Raw genomic sequence first — 22,326 nt, forward strand, 5'->3', positions numbered from 1 at the left:
CAGGAATTTAGTAAGAGTTCCTTACACTAGCAAAGCTAGCCACTATCTTACATGAGCTTTTGCGACTGTGTCTGTTATGTGTGAAGGTAGGCTAACCTCTGGATTTTGTGTGGACATGTAGATGCCACACAAGACCTCTTGGATAAAATTTATGGTTGCATTTGAATCCTGCCTGTATTTGCACATTGTATGGAGCCAATACAGAACTTGCAATTGAATGTCATCTTGTAAATTTTCAGTTAATATTGTTGATTTAAAGAGAAATTTGCCATGCAAAATAAGAAATGTTGTCTATTGGTCATTCTCACGTTACACATTCAGGGCTTTGATTGGAATAATTCCGCTAGGTGAGCAGTACACATTTTTGCATTCCAATCCAGATATCAGGTCACTGAGCCTGAAAATGCAGAAGGACATCTCCATACACCCTACCGTGAGGACACAGTTACCACTAATTATTGCTTCCTTAAGTTTATCAACTATTGGTTTCATACATTTATGCACAACTGTGCTTGAGAATGTGGTAACAAGTTTTCACATGTTACTGCAAGCCATTGTAACTCTTGGTGACCAAGATTATATTTATGTGATCATAAAAATTTTTCTTGTGGTTGAGCAGTTTGGAGTCAGTGGACCACAGTTATGGATTGCTTGGTGTGGATGCAACATGAGGCACTGTTGAGTTGCAACTAATAGCTGCACATATCTCTGCTCTGATAAGAGGTGCACAGCGCCACAGCCTCATACTTATACAGCTGTAATGACACCATACAAAATCTGCATGTGCAACTCATTGGACGGTCATTTCTGTATTCCTTACTAATAAGTGGACCATCAAGTAGCCTCCACCATTTCTCTCCTGGTTGAATGGAAGAATTTTTCCTGGTTTATTAGAAAAATTTTGTAACTTTAAACTTCATATAAGAAATCAACACAACAGCTAGCTCAGTCCACACTATGACTCACCAGTCATTCTTGGTCAACCCACTCATTGAAAAGCGCCTGCTTTTATTTGTTTAGGTACAGCTATGGACCACCACAGTGATACGTTGTGTGCCTAGAACGAGAGGTGTCACGTCCTTAAATACACATGCTAGCGAAAAAATGTATATGACAGAGTAGTCAATTAAGTGGTGGGCACCCCACTGTTGGGAGGTGTTTGAATCATAGGATCTGATGCCAGTGCTAATAATCCAGTGATAGTACAGAAGTGGGTAGCAGTCAGGCGACCCTACTTGCTGAGGTTGAGACAGTAGTTCCATGGAGTGGGAGGTGCGAAAGAAAGAGTTCCATGAAATCTAAAAACGCAAAATATTAAAGATAATAAATGTATCGTAATTGTTAGGTGGCAACTTATTTAAGTGTTTGTTGCACAAGGTGTAGTGTGACAAACAACCACAAAGCCCAAGCCAACCTCAAATGATTCACGTGATGACCTTAGCAGCTGAAAGACAGATAAGAAAATTTTGAAGAAAGCACCAAGGAGAAAATGGGTCGCCACGGGAAACGGGAATAAAACAACAAGACGTTCTATACAGTATAGACATCAAACTCAGTCAGAAACAAATAATAAAATTGAGTGAAAAACAAAGATCTCTACTGGGGATAAACAAACCAGTTTTCACACAACGACAGTACGCAACCTACAAGCAGTCGCAAAAGATTGCAGTGCACATGCAGTCATCGGCACACTGCAGCCTACATGCAGTTTGTCAGCAGCACACAGTCGTCTGCAGATTGCAAACCACACACATCACATCGGCAGCATACAGCCATAACCAACTAGCAGTTGATGTGCAGTCTGCTAGCACCATAGTATAAAGTTAAAAGTGCACTTCTTGTGACCAATTTAAAAAGTTGTACATGTTGTGAATGATATAATAAGACAAGGGCAGAATACAATTAATTTTAAAATTAAAAATATCAATATAGGCAACAAGCATGTTGAGACAAGAAATAAAATATTTGTTTATGCCTATCATCACAAGAAAGGTGACAATGTCAGGAGAAATTAATTTAGAAATAATTTTGGAAAAATTCAATTAATTTACTAAGCAGATACAAACTCTTAATGACAAAAACAATAACATGATACAAAACCAATTTAAAGAGATTAATAAGAAAACACAGTCATCCGTCGAGGAGGTACTTAACAGTAATAATGACAGATTTGCTTCAGTTGATGAGAAACTTTAGCATTTGGAGGAGAGTTTAGTGAAAACACTAGACCATAAATTAAATGTTTTAAAAACAAAATTCATACTGAAATGCTTTAACAATGTGACCTTATGCGTAACAAAATTCAAGAACATATTAGGGAAATTCATACTGATGTAGATAGTTTGCGACGAGAATTTGCAGTACAGGAGTGTAAACTTGAAAAAGGATCAGATCTCAGATGTGCAAAATCGTACTGAAGTTTTACAGCAAAGGAGCGGGAATGGAGATTCCATTTCATCACATGATATCTTTGCGGGTTTGGAGGAGAGTGCATGAAATATAACTAGTGTACAGTTTTCTGGGAATGACGTAACTCCTCCAAATAATGAATTTAAATGATTGTGGGATGAGTTGGATAAAACGAGACAAAAAAAAAAAAAAAATCACAAAAGTTAGTGTAGAGATAAATCTTTAGACACAAATACTTTATTAGAAGAACTACAAATAGGTAGTAGCATGAACCTATACAAGCATTGCCCAAGATTTAAACTTGATGTACTCCAAACATACTTCTTACGAGCTTTTTTGAGATCTTTACTACAAAAATGGGAGTATTCTTGGAGAATAGATTTTGCATTAAGTTATCTAGTAGGGGATACTGCTGAGTGGGCGAATGCTCACTCAGAAGAACTTACTTCATGGTAGAATTTTCAAGAGAAATTTAGATATAAATACTGGCACAAAAGAAACAAGAAAAATTAACTTAAGCATTTCTTGACCCAAAGCACTACAACAGTTTTTGCCGAAGTTTTAAAAAGTATAATGAGTGGTCTTTAACACGATCTAAATATTCAGACAACCCACTGGATGAAGTTCATTTAGCTAAAGTATTTGTGAGACGGCTACTCTATTATGTACTTAAAAATAATTTGTACTGAGGTCGGGCTACTGTAAACAAATTGTTATCATTTGTGGAAAATCTAGATACCATGAACAATGAAAAGAATAGTCCAAATCAGTAAGACATGGGTCATGAAAGTAATAAGTTTAAATAAATGTCACGAAAGAAACAAGCAGTAAATTACTGCCAAGTGACTGAATATCCAGGAAGAAAGTCGAAACAAAAACTACAACAACAAAACATGACTTAAGAAATGCACACACACAAACGTTTAATAATAATAATAATAATAATAAGGAAAACTGAATTCATTCATGGGTTTCGGTGTGAAAATTAAGAAGACTTGTGGAACTAAATGGTCTGAAGAGAGAAAAGCCGCCTTCAGCGCAAGAATGAAAGAAGTGTGGACTGAGAGAAAGAAGACTTCCCAGAAGCGCAAGAAGTAACTGTTTTCACGGTCTTTAACGGCCAAATTTGTATAATAATAATAATAATAATAATAACAAGGAAGAAGAGGCTACAATTGTACAACACTTTACATCAACCCAAACAATTTTAGGGATGGAAAAATCAAGGTTCTGGTCAAAAGGTCATGATTCAGGACGTATGAAATGGAATGTAAGCCCATATAGGAAAAATTTATAGCTTTTAGTAGAATCACACCATTACAAAATTGGTTACTAATGGAAGATGAGCAACAGAGATGTACCAAAATTTAAAAAAACCATAGTTGTAGGTTCGGAAAACAACTGTAAAGTAAATGTAAACGTAGATTCGGGAAATGAAATTTTCATCATGTCAGATTCATTATTTGATTTTTTTTAAGACAGAAAAAAAGTTTATCTGATACTTCCTGTAACTGCCATATATGTAGTAGGATTTACAGAGCTAAAGCGAGACAGATTAAACACGAAGTATGACTACCAATAACATTGAATAATTTTACAGTTATTCTGACCTGTTTGGTAGTGCTTAATGTGAATCTGCAACAGCCATTGGGGATGGATTGGCTGATGAGATACAGAGTAATCCTTCATTTCTCCACACAACGTTTAACATATAATTGTAGAGACAAATTAAACATATTGCCATTTAAAGAAAACACTAGTGGTAATACAGAGATAACATCGACTCAATAGCAACTGTATTACTGTTATAAACTTAGAGAGTACAATCAATGTGAACTACAAGAACAAATCAAAGATAACACTTATGAGTCTGAATTATTGAACAACTTACAAAAAGCTGATCTGCATAAAATATTACTGAAGTATATGACAGTATTTCCACATAAGCCTGGAGTACTGGACAATTACACATGCAGTTTTAAGATCAAGGACGAAACTCCATTCTTTTGTAAACCGCAATCACAAGTACCACAGTTTAATATTGGAGACTTAGTGTTAATCAATGATCACATGAGCTCAATATTAAGAGAGAGACCAGTAAATTTTTTTGTATGTTGGACCCTACAGAGTTGAGGGAGTTTCTCATCCAAATGCATTATTTCTAGTAGAGTCAACTACGGGAAAAGAGAAAGGACAATACAACATAGAAATGATAAAGACATTTAAACAATATAATTTCAGACTGGAAGCCCAGTCAAGCACTGTTTCTTACTCTGAACGACGTGAATTAGGTAATCTTTTTTAAAATCCACATTTAATGATTCTATTGCGGGTGGGTTTGTGTAGGAGTAGTGTGGAAATTGCAGACATTACAAGTCACACACACAATTAACACAGTGCTATTGTTTACTCCCTAAATTCATACTGTAGCAGGGTGTTGGACTCACCTTTTGGGGCCTGTTAAGATGAAGTTGGGACTTTACCATTCTGTAGGGAATGTCGACCACTCTGTGTCCTCCTGCATCCTGATGAAGAACCTGGCAGGGAGGGTGTCCTGGGGTAGGAGGTTGAGAAGGGATTTTGTCTACTTTCCTTATTTGGATCCAACACTCTGATTCTATTTTTTTCACTTTCTTACTTCTCAACTTTGAGGACCAAATCTGAACTCCTCTTTCCATATTCATATGTGCCTATTGTTGAAACCATTCCCTGTTTTCTGGGTCAATAGTGACATTCCTCACGGAGTGGTTATTAAGTTTCCTTCAGTAAACTGCGCGAGGAACAATGCTGCACCTGCGTCTATCTTTCTGCATGACATGTCTTGTTAGGCCAGTCTTCACATGAGTGCTGACTTTAGTGATTTGCAAGCATTCAAGACAAAGCATTGCCTTCTGCCTCTTCTACCCCTTTTGTGGGGCTGAGTTAGTTTGCCATCACATTATGGACATTGTTTGACTTGCACATATCCAGTAACTACTCAAGTTCATTCATGTACCCTCTCAGCACCCTGTGGAGCACCTTTACTTTATTAGTTCATTCACCAACCCACAGCTAACTACCAGCTTTGTATCTACTGCCAACTAGCTTGTGAGGAACATACCTTTATGACAGTTTATCAATTACTGATCATGAAACTATGAGGGGATTTGTCTGCCCTATTGTGACACAATGTGTTAATGCATTCTAGGTAGTTGGACTTGTGTTAGCTAGTGACACCACTGACACACTGTACGTTGCTGATAATCATGCTCACAAGCTGTTGTCTCTCTGTCTATCATCATCAGCAGTTAAAAGGAGGTGCTATATTGTGTTTGCTCTGTTTGTTAGTACTGTGTGTACTCCACCATATCAGACCTTTTATCGCCTGGTATAATACCTGAATGATTAGACAATTTGCTATACTCTCCTCAACAAGTTATAATAATGGCTGACAAGGATTTAACCATACTGAGGGAAGAAGAAGTAGCATTGCAGCAGATTGCCAGTTGCTTAATAGATTGTGAACCACTCTTAAAATCTGTAAACAGTGAAACGTTTCATACTCTATGGGATCCAAAACAGATGCTTGTCACTACCCAAGAACAACTACAAAGCACCAAGTCAGCCTGGTGTAATGTATGTGGCACTGTGCTAAAAACAGTAATTGTCACATTGGATGAGGCTGATGTGGATACTGGAATAAAGCCCTCTGCCAGGCTATATCCTTTGCTTCTCAAAATAATACAATTCTTGTATGCATGACACACATACTAAAGATAACATCCTGACTGCTACTAACTCATAATGTAACCACCTAGCTAGTACAGCAGTATGAAGAATTTAAGAATTCAGTACAACTTGGATTAGTAAGTATGTGCAGGGAATTTTCAAACCTAACTGCCAGTTTACAAGTAACCAAGGCATTACAGAGTTTGTTGCATAATTCGCATGCAACACAGCTACACATCAACACTCTGCATACTATCATTCAGTCAGGTCTGCAACAAAGACTCAGTCCTAATTGATTGCCTGCCAAAACTTTTCTGTAAGTGTTACAAAAATTTCAGTCCATTCATCACCACCCATGCAAATGATTTACCCCATATGGGAATCAACTCAGTCATATTTCTATGCAGCCGCCAAGGTGCAACTGTCATGGTCCCTAGATATGTTGAATGTGCAGATATCATTTCCTATCACTTGTGCTAATTGCAAATTCAAGTATTACCATCTTCACCCATTCCAGTTGCTTGGGAACCTACCCAGAAACAAATTATCTGAGAAACAAAAGATATTTAGTTGTAAGTAAAGATCATCGAACACACTTAGCAATGCTGCTTAATGCTTTTCAATTTTGGATCCATACCAATTATCACATGTATTTTACCATATCACTTAGCACTAGGGAAGGGACTGTGAAATCACATCATTTTTGGAGGAAACTAAGGGACCCCCTTGTCATCTTACTCTTGCTGTGATACACAAACCTGGTTCGTCCCTGTCAAGCAAAGTTTGCTATACTCTGTACCACAGTCTATTGCACTGGTTTTACTTTATTACAGGCATATGTTTTTATCTCATACCTATTAGGTCAATTGGACTTGGGGGGGGGGGGGGGGGGGGGGGGGGGAGTGGACTTCTATTGAACAGTTCCTCCTATGACATAGCCACACCCACTTTCAAACTACCTGCCCAGTTAACATAAGCACTTAACACATGTTTCACATCTTTTCTATTGTACCTGCCTGCAGCTCCTCTCCTACCCTTGTGTTGTGCCATCCTGACAGCCTACCTGCATTGCCGAACAACAAGACGACTCATCTGTTGCAATCTATCAATGATTTATTGGTTCAAGAACGAGATCAGATTACTCTTGACCATGCTGCTAAATGAATTCTTGAGTGGAATACTAAAGACTATCTACACACGACAATTATTTCTAGTGCTACAACTGTTTCGTCAACTCTGCTCATTGTCTGTCTTGTTGTACGGGTTCTTTATACCCAAGGTTAGTGTAAGCTCTTTAAGTCAATACAGCCAACAGTATCTGAGCAGCAGCCGTCAGGTGAATAACATGGTTAGGGCACTTTGGTGTATGGTATATTCCAGGCATTGCCCTTCCTCCTTGGTTAATGTTAAGAGCTCAAGTACTCACCATCAATGGTTGTTTTCCTTAAATGAAATATTTGAATTCCTTATACTATAGGAACGTATCAACCAAAGAACGATGAAAATGTAACAATACATAGAGCACTTTGTGCTTGGTCAGTTTCCAACTAGGTTATCTTCCATACAAGGGGTAGTGATTGGTCAATAATGTTCAATGAATTATACAAAAAAAAACGATGAGACCTGATCACTGTACTTGCCAACCCTCCTGGTTGATTCCGACTACAGTCGTTGCCAGTGAGCCAGTCTAGCCACTGTCTGACTCATGCCCCTCAGCAGCCCTGTGCTATGCTCAGAGGCTCTGTCCACTGCTGCCACGCCTGGTGTCACCTTCACTCCGATCGCACCGCATCAGCACAATTCGAAAAAGCTCCTCTTTCTCTCTTCTCTGTTTGGTAATGTGACCAACCTGAATATGACTCATTGTAAATACATTTTCTTAAATTCTACAGCCGAAAGCTTTGGCCCTTGTGTCATTTCAAAGGTTTTTCAATTTTAAAAAGCATCCTTCCATAGATTAAAACCACTGTCAAATGTCGCATAATCTTTCCAAGGAAGTCATTCAACACTTGCCATCAACCGGAAGGGGGAGGGTGTCAGCATGGTGAGCAGTCAGACTGAGTTACTGGACTTCAAATTTTTTTAATTTTATTTCTTCCTTTGGATTTCTGATATAGTCAGCAACATCTTGCAGTCGAGCTATTGCTGAACTTGGGCCAGTGAATACCAGATGTTTCTAGATACCACACCTACTCATGCTCAGCCCACACAAACATTACACCCACAGTGGATACTGCTGACAGGGGATGCTACTGCAAAGCACTGCTAACAGAGGGATGTGTCCAAAGTACCTCCTGCCAGTCAATCAGGTGGCTGGGAATGTTCACGTGGGGGGACAGGGAACGGACTGGCGAGAGCATGTCTGTATCACAGAGTAACATTCTTGTCCACCAGCTCACATCTCAACCAGGCATGTTCTACTGCTACTCTTTCCAGGTAGTATGACCATCAGACTGTGGCAGTCTCCTGTCAAGCCATAGTGTTTATTTTCTTGTATCCCTTAGTAGTAGGAGATTGAGCAATAAACTCCAGTCAGTGATCTAAACACTTCTGGCTTTGTCTTTTCAACAAATCCTGATGCTCCACAATGCCCTCATCCTGTCTGAGTCATAATCTCGATCCATCCATGCACAGAAAATACATCAATGTAGAATGTAACTCAGCACCACAGAATGCCCTACAAGAGTTTCAACATCACATGTATCTCAATTATTTGGTGTACATATTGTGTTATCTTTTAGCTGATGTTGGCACTCTGGCACTAGTCTTGGGGGATGTCACACCATCTTTGGTGGGGCCCCACCTTCTCTGTGGTCAGGGAAGCCCTCTAAAAAGCTGTTAGGGCCCACATCAGCATAGGCACCGTTGCACAGCTGTAAATTTTGTTTCCTTCACAATACATACAGTGCATGGCCACCTCAGCACACAACTTGCCACAGGTGTGCCTAAATGCGACAGTTAAAAGAGGTATGTTTTAGAAGTCTCACTTGATACACACCCAAACCTATGAAAGCGAAGCAAGAGAGTGAGCAATCTACAGAAATGTCAATTTCCAATTTCTTAAAATGCAGTTGGCTGTGTTCATTGACAAACACCCTGTGAAGTTACTTTTAGACACCACAGCTTTTGCATCATAACCAACTTTTGGGTAACAAAATCATTCATAGAGTAAATTTTTTGGTGGTAGCTGACCCCAAAGTGGACATTTTGGGACAGACTCTTTCCTCTGTTTTGCTTTTACAGTTCACAAGACAATGCACATCACGCAATTCAAAGGGTCTTGTGCCATCTTAAAAACTGTCTGTGATAAATATGCTCAAATTTTTTACCCTGGCCTACAGAAGAAAATTGATTTTGAAGCCATAAAGTGATGGCAACTCTGTGTTTTTTCAAAGCCTGCATGGCTTTTGGTTCTTAATAATTTCCTCAAAACAGAGCTGGCCACTCCTTTAGTAACAGTATGCAAACCCAATGGTACCTTGAGACTTCATGGCAATTTCAAGGAAACGACCAATGCACCGCCTCAAGCAGAAATTTATCATCTACTGAAACCCAAATAAACTCTTTGCACTTTATTCAGTAAAACTGACATTGCAGAAGCATTGCAATGATGTGGTTTGTTCCCCTACATACGAACGTTCACTCACCTTTGCTGAATTCTTTTGTAGATGCTCACCTACTCTGGAACCACATACGAAGTACTTGGCTAAAAAGGCTGTAAGCAAACTTAGCTCCACTAAATGTGTTCATAGGGTGCAAAAAGATTTAAAGTTCCAGATCTAGCTGTATACAGTTTGCAATGTGACTTCGACACGTACAACATAATGACTCTTACATAGCCAGTTTAAGGTTTCCAATCTGTCCTTATCCTGAAAATACACAAGGATTTTATATAGTTCGAATGCTTGCACTACACTTTGCAAATGTTCCCTTTGGACAATAAGTTCTCAGTTACAATTGCACAGCACGCCACACAGAATTTAGCTATTCAAAATAATTTCACAGTTTGCATAGAAAAGATCCAGAATTTGCACAATCATCATTTCCACTTGTACTTTAACACTTTCTGGTAAGTTGAGTTATCACTTAACTCAAAATTAATACAATTTTACAGAGCTTGGTGAAACACGTCCCACTGTCATAGCAGCTGAGCAGTGAGTCCTCCAGGCTCACAATCACAATTTTACTCACAGACCTAGCACTTGCAAAATCACGCTCTTCTGATTGGCTGAATCCCCATGTAACCAATCAGCTCTCAATTTTGATCTACACCCTCCCATGTATTACTAAATACTATGTTTCATACAAACAAATAAATGCAAGTGAATCCCCTCCCTCTTTAAGCATCTGAATTGCTGAAATACGTTTGCCTCCACAGTACTGGTCTCTTACAAGTCATAATTTCCCCGATGTACATGACTCATATACACAGTACAGATCCACACTGCCACTCTCTTATAAATTCTGGAACTTACATTTGCAAACATCTGCATATCATACACATGCCACACTTATTCCTTCGTTCACTATGTTGGCATTATTCAAACAATGGAAAATACAAGATGGAATGTAACAATATTATGAGAAGGGAAGTTGCTACTCACCAAATAGCAGAGATGCTCAGTTGTAGAAAGACACAACAAAAATACTCTCACAATTAAAGCTTTCGGCCATTACGACCTTTGTCAACAATACACACACACACACACACACACACACACACACACACACACACACACACACACACACACACGTTTGTGTGTCCACGTAGATGTAGGCCTTAATGGCTGAAAGCTTTAATTGTGACAGATTTTTTTGTTAAGCCTATCTGTGACTCACCATCTCTGCTATATGGTGAGTAGCAACTTTCCTTCTCATGAAATTGGCATTGTTTAACATAAACCATAGTGTCAATAAAGATAAAAATTATTATGTAAAACTGAATGTAAAAACTATTTGTTGCATTGTTGTTAAAAGGCTAGATACATAGTTAAACTTCTTCACAAACTTTTATCCAATATTTTTTAACTTTTTTGTAGGGAGCACATTCTGCTCATGTGGGAGTGATCTAGATGCTTGAAAACAATAAACTGGTAGCCAAGATCACAGGAATTCTTTTTATTCCATGATTACCAGTTTCGGCGAAACTAAAGCTGTCATCATCGGATCTTAGGACCTGTATGTGTCCAACCGATGATGGCGACTTTAGTTTTGTCGAAACCAGTAATCACAGATGTTTTATCATGTTTGAACTTGTCAGGAAGTTACTTGTTCATAGATATTCTACAATCTGTGTTTTGTGTGATTTTGTGCATATCTAAGAGTACTGTAGATAGGAGGCTGAACTTTGTTAATTTCAGCTAGCTACGCTAGCTTTTTTAGCTATTGACATAACAAAATGTTGTACCAAGTTCTACCCCATCTCTTATATGACGAAGCTGGAATTTATAATAATTGTGTAATATTTTGTTGTTTGGACTGTAGTGAAGCAACTCAGCATGGCTGGAGGTGAGACTGGTTCACACAAGACTATCTGTCGCAGTGAAGCTATAACTCATTGCATGTATTATGGGGTTTTATATCGGCAGTGTAGCTTGCTGTGCAACAGGATATTTTCAAATCCCATTGGATGGAGCACCACAAACTTACGTACCATATGCCTTTACTGTTACAAATGTTACCTTTTGGGATCCCTTCAGACCCTACCCCATATTTCAGTGTTTTATAGATCAACTACTACAGGGAATTCCCAACTCTGCATCCCCTGACAATATTTTGCCACAGATGCAACACCAGAGAATCACCTTCACAACCTTGAGCTTTTGTTCCAGAGACGAACAAGAGGACTTAAAATCAAGATGCGCAAGTGTTCTTCCATGCAACTTTTCTTGACATATTTAGGGTTTAAATTCAGCAAATGAAATGGAACAAATGAGGGCTTATATTATGACAATCAATAAAATGCCCCCCCCCCCCCACCCAAAAAAAAGGGGGTCAAAGACTGACAAGTATCTTTGGCATAATCAAGTATTAAGGCCAATTTACTGCAAACCTATTGGGACCTTCTCACCCACTGAACCAGCTATGATGCCAAGGTACACATATCGAATGGTCACCTTGATGTGACCAACCATTCCAGGATTTAAAATATTGCCTGAAGTGGGCACTATGTTTAATGATGTGCACCCCTGGTTCACCTCTAATAGTAGAAATGGAAATGACCCCCATAGTATTGGTGCACTCCTCTCCCTTTAGTACCCTGATGGCACCGAGCGCCCTATTGCATATGCCTCCAAGACATTATCTGCTTCTCACCAATGCTATTCTCAAAAAGAGATGTATTGGTACCATTTGACACTCTCATGGAAACTGAGTAGCTGGTGCAACATTACTATCGACTGCCACGGCACTTCTGCTGAGAGGGCACTGGTTCTCAAATATGACCTCTGACAAAATAATGCCAGACCCTGGCATATAAGCCAGCCTAAGCCAGTGCTAATGTGAGCATCATAGCACATGGTGCGAGCATCATCATCCTGCCTAAAATTGTAGACAAAATCTGATGCGTGCAGGTGTAGATCACCTTTTACAAAATATAGAATATTAACTTGCTACATACCTTAGCAAGTGGTCATTCTGAGAACCCAAGAAAATACTGATCCTATATAAAATCGCTGAATGTGTCGAAGGCTTCTATCCATTCAGTCACTGAATTGTCTGTTGGAGCAGTAGAACAAAGCAAAAGGAAAGCTGAAGTTAAATTTCGTGTTTGAAAAATCATTAATGCAGGCAGATCATCATGTGATCATCCATATGGAACACAGTAATAGATATCTCTGGAGTAGGTGTGCAACTGAAGGAGTTGAACACTAAATTCTGACACTAGAGGATATTTCATGGTATTATTCTCTTCAATAATGAAAAAATATATTTTGTCAAAATTAGAGTATTTCTGGACTCCTGATTCGCTAAGAGATAGTTAATTAACCCTTTAAGTGGGCATGATGGATATATCCATCCACACTCTGATAATTCACAGTGGGTTCCGATATATCTGTCCACTGGGTTCTGTGGCTAGTAGCCAGTGAGAATGACAAGTTATCAGCCTGCCGTTGACAGTGTGGTATTAGTTGAGCTTCATCCACTAGATGGCAGCTCTTGTCAGGCAACACAGCGTGTTCTAGGCCAGTTATAACATTGTCCACTAGAGACCATGTCGACAGTATACGTCCAGTGAAGCAGCTCCAACAGCGCATCTTTTTTTGTCTGTGTTTACCGCCATGTTAGTGAGTGATCTTTTGCAATAGCGAAAAGAAACTGTTTATCAGATGCGGAGATTGAGCAGTTGCGTTTAGAAAGTGATGATAACTCCACTGACAGTTATGAAAGTTTTCAAGATATGCATGTTGAGGCTAGTGAAAGTGACTTCAATTCAGAAACATCTGATGACGAAACACTACTGCAGCAGGTGGTACCTAAGGCATTTGTGCGTGCTAGTTCAGTTTGTAATCAATATTTGTAGGGTGGTAGTAGTGGTACAGTTGTGGCTCTAAAACAATATGATGTGATGAGTTGTTTTGTGTGTTTTGTGGATGATGCTTTGTGCACAATAATAGCTGAACAGACGAACTTATATGCAGAACAGTTCCTAGCTTCTCATCCCAATTTAGCACCATGCTCCAGGGTTCGCAGTTGGCAGGATACTACACATGACAAGGTAAAAGCACTTATTGGAATGCTTATACTTCAAGGAATTCTTTACAAACCAGACCACAAGATGTACTTTTCAAAGAGAGAATCAGTTGAAACATATTTCTTCAGGAAACTGATGAGTGATAAGAGGTTTCATCTTTAACTGAAATTCCTCCACTTTGCTGACAATACCTCGCATGACCCACTAGGCACTATCAGTGGAAAACTGATCACAATTCACCCCATTATGGAGAATCTGCGGCGTAAATTCAGATCAGTATACGTGCCAGAAAGGAACATCACCTTTGATGAACCATTGTTGCCCTGGAAAGGACAGCTTGGATGGAGGCAATATATTCCATCAAAGCATAGCAGATATGGCATCAAATTGGACAAACTCTGTGAAAGCAGCTCCGGGTATGTATGAGACTTTATTGTTTATACTGGCAAGGACACTAATTATGGTAGCCAGTGTTGTTGTTGTGGTCTTCAGTCCAGAGACTGGTTTGATGCAGCTCTCCACGCTACTCTATCCTGTGCAAGCTTCATCATCTCCCAGTACCTACTGCAACCTACATCCTTCTGAATCTGTTTAGTGTATTCATCTCTTGGTCTCCCTCTACGATTTTTACCCTCCAATACCAAATTGGTGATCCCTTGATGCCTCAGAATATGCCCTACCAACCAATCCCTTCTTCTAGTCAAGTTGTGCCACAAATTTCTCTTCTCTCCAATTCTATTCAGTACCTCCTCATTAGTTATGTGATCTACCCATCTAATCTTCAGCATTCTTCTGTAGCACCACACTTCGAAAGCTTCTATTCTCTTCTTGTCTAATCCATTTATCGTCCACGTTTCACTTCCATACACTTCATACAAATACTTTCAGAAACGACTTCCGGACACTGAAATCCATACTCGATGTTAACAAATTTCTCTTCTTCAGAAACGCTTTCCTTGCCACTGCCAGTCTGCGTTTTATATCCTCTCTACTTTCACCACCATCAGTTATTTTGCTCCCCAAATAGCAAAACTCATTTACTACTTTAAGCGTCTCATTTCCTAATCTAATTCCCTCAGCATCACCCAACTTAATTCGACTACATTCCATTATCCGTTTTACTTTTGTGGATGTTCATCTTATATCCTCCTCTCAAGATACTGTCCATTCCGTTCAACTGTTCTTCCTGGTCCTTTGCTGTCAGATGAAAAAATAACCTCTCGAATTGTTTTGGAGCTTGCACACGATCTACTCGGGAAAGGAAACTGCATTTATCTTGACAACCGGTACACCAGTCCAGATTTGGTGGGCAAACTAACCAGCAATAACACTGATGATGTCGGCACAATACGGCAAGACTGGAAGGGGTTCCCTGACTTCGTAAAAACTGAAGAAAGGGGAGTACATAACAGGGCACAGAAGCAAAAAGATGGTACTGAAATGGGAAGACAAAAGAGATGTTGTTATGGTCAACACCTTATGATGATACATTTTTAAATGTAAACGCGAAGAAGGGAATAGTACAAAAGCCACATGTTGAAGAATATGGGGTGTGTGGATAGGTGCGATTCTCAGTTAAAAGCTACCAGACGGCCAGGAGCAGGCTGAAAAAATACTATCAGAAGCTTTTCCGCCACTTATTGGACATTGCATGCTTCAATGCATACGTACTGTACAAGAAGTATAGTGGCGAACAAAGTAGAATGTGCTTCATGATTAGTCTTGGCGAACAGTTGACCAAATATTCACCACCAAAAAGGGATATCAGTAGGACGTCCACCTAGAACACCGAAAGCAACACGCCTTACACCCAGGCATTTTCTAGACCTTCTGCCGCCCACAACAAAGAAAAGACTAACAAGGAGGTGTGTGGTGTGCACGAGAAAAGGCCTTCGCAAAGAGACTTCATACTGGTGTGCGGAATGCGGAGTTTCCTTGTGTGCAGCACCTTCTTTTAAAATGTTTCACACTGAAAACAACTTGTGGTATTGTGAAAACACAGTTTTGTTAACTTCTCCAATATATTTTGTTCCTTTCCACCGAACATCAATTTAAATTCAACAGCGAAAACCTGAAGGAAAACTTTTATGCACGAGAACAGTAGGCAGCACTACCGCGCGTGGGCGTGCTGGTGCATATTACCCACTGCGGAAGAGGCGCACGCATGCAAGCTACCCACTTAACGGGTTAAGCAGAGTGCTTCAGAAAAATAGGAAGAAAATGAATACAAGAAAACAAGTGACGAAAGGTGAACTGCCACACAACTTGAAACTGCTACATAATTTTGCAGTCACAATGGTTTTTCCTTTAATGAAGATTTATACGAAGTGCTACATGTATTTTAAAGTACTTTGGTGGCTGTGACACATGTTTATCTTTCTTCTCCTGTTCTGTTTATCTTACATTTAGCATGTCTTTCTTGTAACTGTGACATTCACAATTCTGTCGAATTACCACACAATTCCATCAAATTGTCACAAGCTCTACTTTTATTCATATCCGCTGTCAAGTAGTATCACACAAAGTACAATAACGGCCAAGCGGATCTTTATCTATGAACTATTACTAAATACAATTCTAACTGTAACTGAAGATAGGTGGGAGTGGGCAGGAAGATATCAGACACTTAACATCTCGTGACAGATAGTAAAGTAACAAAATATTTTTCAGCAGGAGAGGGGGGGGAAAAAAACTGTACGGTTACCTGTAAACTCTTTCCAAGTCCCATGCAATGAGCCAAGATGCAACCAGTTCCTTTACTCTCTTTTATTTGCTCGACTGACTCGAAGCAGGTATCCCACATGAACTTCACACCTTTGACCTATATCGAATTACAAAGTGAACAGTTAAAAGTCTGACACAAATAATGATGTAGTGTGCATAATATATTAATGAGAGAAAAGGGTTATTACATTATACAGTGTAAAATAAAGATGATCACCACACCAAGAACATATGTCTTTATATTGCACCATATTTATCTCTGTCGGTCTAACTGTTAAGCTTTTGAGGAAACTGATAAGACATGAAAATGTGACAGGACAAAGAGTTTCCATAACTTCAGCCAAACAAAAGGTACAATAAGGACACAGTAAGTTTCATGTAATAACCACAATAAATGGTCTCATAAAACAAATATAGATACAAAATAAATTTATTTGCCTGCCCAAAACAGCCTTTAATCACATTTATAAAGTTGAATACACAGTTATTAGGCCTGCTGTCTGAACACCTTGTGTAAATCCTGCAAGATTTCATTGAGACAGCTGCCTCACAACTTCCTAGAATTGCTGCTGGGGACTGCCAGCAAGTAGCAACAGCCATTGTCTAGACTGCAGGGGTATTCTTACGGAGGTCAAATTTAAAGTCCACAATCACAATAGTGTTGCTACCACCTTAGAGAAAATAATGTGTTGATAACTCCCGCCTAGAATTACATCCTATCAGCAGGAACACTAGTGCTGTTGACAGAGATGTCAAAATTGGCTGTCATGTATTTCCCTATATTGCAATAGACATGCTGTCAGAAATCTGCGTTTGCTTGTTGTGATCTGATGGTAGAAAGCACAAGATAGTGCTGCATTGATTAGGAATCCAGAATCCCAAGTGATGAAGTTGTCCAACATGTGAATACATATTCCCCCTTTTATGATAAAATCACAGAAATGAAACAACTAAAGACATGATCTTGTTTTAATCATATATTATGCGAGGCAATGCACAACTGTCAGAGATATATCTGATTCACTCAGATGTGTACCATGCTGATGTTAATTGCAATGATCTTCAATTGTGCATCATGGTTTTTTTATATGGAACACACAAATATTACAATGCCAATTAAATTATCCCAGTATCTATAAAAATTATCAGTACAAACATAAAAAATATAATGAAGTCCATGAAGCCACTAGTGATCTTTTAATAACAATTATTAGTGACAGTTACCTACAGATATGATCTTTTAAGTTTTTATTCAAATAAATCTTCAAGACACCTTGTAAATGAACTAATCTTAGCACATGTCCATTATGCGGAAGCTGTTCTTACACACTGCATTTCAACTGCCTTATCCCATTTTTTTGTCATCTATAGGTTAATAACCTAATGTAAAAGTCACAGTAGATGCGTGAACAGTGGTCTGTCATAATCGATTTTACCCAATCCACAGTCAATAATACTCACAATTTAATTCATCACAGCTTATCTTGCATTAATTTCATTTAAGTTTCTACCCTTACAGGGTGAAATTAACCACTGTAAGTCCTTTGTCCCCAATAACCATCGAATATCTCTTTTTAGCTTTAAATACTTACAACTGAGATATGCCACTGCACTTTCTCACAACATATGATCCTTTGAGCATTGAATACCCACATAAAGGTTACCTTTGTGCCCTACCTTCAACCAAAACCATTAATACACCTTCTACAGAGACGCACAGTGGATCTAGTGTACCTAATGATGTGTTAAAGACCCAAATGAATGGATGTGCCAAAACATTCTCCAAAGTGAAAGATAATGTAAAAACCAAAGCTCACAAAGTTGTCTCATACAGTGAGTAACTTCTGACTACATTGTTGGCATCCAGAATCTTATGAGGCACAATCAACACATGAGTGTTGCTGGGATCTTTTCAGAGATAATCGAACAATGTTTGGGATGTTCATACTACACTAATTGTAAGTAAAAACATATCACAATCTGTCAGCAACAGGATTACAACTCTAAGAGAATCTTATATCTTACTGAGACATAAATAAATGGTTGTTTGGGTATTTGCAGTGAACCTTTGAATCAACTTGACAAAACAGTACATGCCGGCCTGCAGTTCCACAGGACAAACAAGCAGCAACAAGAGAACTCCAACATGACATCTATGTCCCGCTGCAGGGAAGTGCAACAACTGGACACAAGCTGCCAATGTTGTTGCTGACCAATCATCTGTTAGAGTAACACAGGCAATAGCCTACTGTATAGCCACCTCTCCACAGGCACCTTGTCTTCGTACTGCCCAATGGCATACCAAAATATGATGTTGAATGCTATCTGTTAACCAAAATATGACAGTATCGATACGTAAGTCCATCTCGAGACCCGGCCATATAGTCACCCTAAAGAGGAAACATCAGCTTTATAGTTATTTCAGCGTTTCATAAAGTAGCAGCCTAACAAGCAAAAGGATTAATTCACACTGCATCTGGCCAATAAAGTCTATGCACTGATTTCTATCTTGTTATGGCCTTGCAACTGCTAATTCTTCTACTATATGATGTGTGTGTACCTTTACTCCTTCCATTGATTTAACTATCTGTTGTGGTATACTAGTGTAAGGACTTTTTTAAAAAGCTGTGTCCAAATGTCTCATCAAAATCAATAAACACTGTAGCAGTGGACAAGTAGTTTATTGCAAATTTGTTCTTGAGACTGGACAGGACATAGTCATGTGTCAGAGTTGATACAAACAAAATAAGTCTCATGCTGCAAAGTGCAAGGATATTCGCTTACTAGTGATTGCCTTCAAAATAGGGTCCATCTGGGTCCATACAAGTTCTTTATACAGCTCAAAATATTTATACATCATTTTTCATGAGGCTGTCCCAGAGCTCAACCTGTTTTGACTTACAGTGGAACGCAAGAACGTGTTATTCCACAGCCAACAAGTTGATCAATTTTGCTGAAATTATCACAATGTAAGGAAATGACTCAATGATGAAAAACAACCATGCTAATATTTAATGAGAAATAATTCCTTCATAGAAGCCTCATTTCTTTAGGGTTAAGGTAATATTCTTCCTAGCCAGAGTAAAGTTATAGTCCCCAGACAGTTTCATCTGTATAAATTCACCCTTTCTGCTTCATTTCTGTCATCTTAAAGATATGGTGTTGAAACTGGCTATAACATTGCTAAGTCAACAGCTATGTATAAGCAAATATTTTGTGAACCTGCTGTTCATCATGGATTCAAGTTAGACTTTGTATGGCATACATGAAGGTCAGAATTGGCTTACCATTGCTGGAAAACACTGCTGGTATAATCACAATGCAAAAAATTTCACCTAGACATATCTCCACCTACAAGACTTTAATGTTCTTGAACACTGTGTAGTCATATCCTAACTCTGTCAGTGCATCTATACCAATTGATAAACCTTTAGGTACACGATCTGTACTAATATATAAATTGAATCAAGATGATATGTTCTGTAGGAAAGTTGATGTGACAGTGTTTGGGCACAGAAAATGTACACAGCAGATTCATTACACTCCTAAAGGTGTCCTACTGACACATGCGAAACCCAAATTCAAAATGGAGAAGCAAGCTTTAAAAAGGTGTGATTTTACTGCAGAAAACTGTCTCTCTTCCATGGAGATGGGGGGAAAAAATCTTTATTCTGAGCTTCTGGAGCACCCACCATATAGCCTTGACCTGGCTGAAAGTGATTTTCATCTTTTCGTCTAGATAAAGGAGCACATGCAAACATCCTAGTTTTTGTTGGATGACAAGACTGCTGAGGCAGTGCTAGAGTGGATGTGCACAATGTCACAAAGCTTCTTCCATGGCAGAGCTAAGCAGCTTATCAAGTGACAGACAAAGTGCACACAGGTTGAATGACATTACGTACTGAAATGTTTCCCAATAACAAGTTTCTTTTTTAAAAATTTGCTTTACTTTCTGACTTTCCCTCGAACACTGCCTGAAATGGTCTAGGACAGCAGAATGTAAACTATAACACTGCAGCATTATGTATTACGTACCACTAAAAATCTTAACAAAATAATATTACCTGATGGGGTTTTAATTTTGTCACAATATCCTTGTGTACTGTTACCACTTCTTCTTTTGTTTCTTGATCAAAATCCAACACAAGCTTATCCAGTTTCTCTACGTTTCCTTGGTCAGTCTTGAAAAGTTCATTGTACTGCAATTTAAAAAAAAATAATATGTATTACTTACTGAATGTAAAGCAGAATGCATTTGAAAAAGCTGTAAAATCATGAGACAGTACTGCTGGCAAATACTTACCTTCAGGGGGCAAAATATTTAGTACTGCAGGTAGGCAATATCTTAACTTTCAGAACTATTCAGTCCCTCCTTGGGCAGGAGAGAGAAATAGGCTGGAAAATGTTAAAAAGAAGAGGCAGGTCACTCAATCCCCAGGATAAGAGGTTGGTTGGTTGGTTTGGGGAAAGAGACCAGACAGCGAGGTCATCGGTCTCATCGGATTAGGGAAGGACGGGGAAGGAAGTCGGCCGTGCCCTTTGAAAGGAACCATCCCGGCATTTGCCTGGAGCGATTTAGGGAAATCACGGAAAACCTAAATCAGGATAAGAGGGATATCACTTGAGTCAACATTGGAGGAGTCTTCTCACAGCCAAGTACTAAATACAATATAGTGGAACTTCGATTTCACGTTCTCCGATTTTAAATTTTTCGTGATTCTACACCATAAATTCATAGCCCCTGTAAAAAACCCATAAGATCAACGTTAAAAATTCCCTGACTTTACACTTCTTCCTAGTAAGGTTTAACTTGTTCGCAAAATGGGTGACGGCTGAGTTAATATTTTAGGCCGTTGTGGAGATGGGAGACGTGAGAGAGAAAATGCTAATGTAATCCACAAGTGCTGTTGTCAACACCACTTACAACATTTTGCGTGACGGCGCTATTATGATACGACTGCTGCTAGATTGCAGCATTAATAGAAAAACAAGACAGATGACACAAAGTGTTTCGGACCAAGCCATTATATGGTGAAGGGGCCTAGGCACCACCTTCTCTTGTGCCACTTTTAGCTCAGTCTCATCTTTCTGCATGTATTTCCGATGTACTGTATTCATCAACAATATCAACAGCACATCTTTCAAATTCAAACACTGAGTCTTGAAGAATATGATCAGTCATAATCAAGGAAACATTGCCCATTTCTGGCTAACGAATTCCTATTGGTTGGTGACTTGTTAAGTCAACCAATAGGCGGTGCAGCCAGCACACCACACTAACACAAATAAAATGAGCTCGCTTCCTGGATGTGTGGTGAGGGGGATGGTCCTTCCACAACCAGAGGGCATGTAGGGGAGAAAGCATTTTGTGAAGTGCTGAAAATATTCTTTTCATGTAGATGATGTGCTATAACATAGATGTCATTCGGAAATAGAACAAGGATTTTGTGATAGCACGTTGTAAAGACTTTCGTGTTCAAATCTGACATGATACAGTTGCAACAACTACATACAGTACTCATGTATATACTTTGCCCCCACACCCACCACACATTATAGATCGTAAAAACTGGCAGCAGTTATAGAGGGCTCAAAGCAAATCTGTAGCACTTGAGTTTTCTTTCAAATTTAAATTTTACACAGTTTACAGAAATGCACTGAGCTGACTTCTAATAAGCTTGTAATGTCAATTGGGGATGAAAACTCATTTTTTCATGTCTTTGTTTCTCTCATCAAGCTTAAAATAACATTTTAACAGTGGTGAGCATATGAAGTGCGGTTTGCAAGAAAAT

General features: G+C 38.9%; 1 protein-coding gene across 1 annotated transcript in view; it reads right to left on the bottom strand.

Annotated features, from left to right (window-relative positions):
- Positions 1 to 22,326, bottom strand: part of LOC124605988 (transcriptional regulator ATRX homolog) — a 493,634-nt gene that overhangs the window by 230,534 nt on the left and 240,774 nt on the right. The window contains exons 19-20 of the mRNA XM_047137952.1: positions 20,599 to 20,733; positions 16,515 to 16,631 (exon numbers count right to left, since the gene is read on the bottom strand). Coding sequence (XP_046993908.1) covers positions 16,515 to 16,631; positions 20,599 to 20,733 — 252 coding nt within the window. The remainder of the gene's footprint in view (positions 1 to 16,514; positions 16,632 to 20,598; positions 20,734 to 22,326) is intronic.

Source organism: Schistocerca americana, chromosome 3 (genome assembly GCF_021461395.2).
Source record: "Schistocerca americana isolate TAMUIC-IGC-003095 chromosome 3, iqSchAmer2.1, whole genome shotgun sequence".
Lineage (NCBI taxonomy): Eukaryota > Metazoa > Arthropoda > Insecta > Orthoptera > Acrididae > Schistocerca > Schistocerca americana.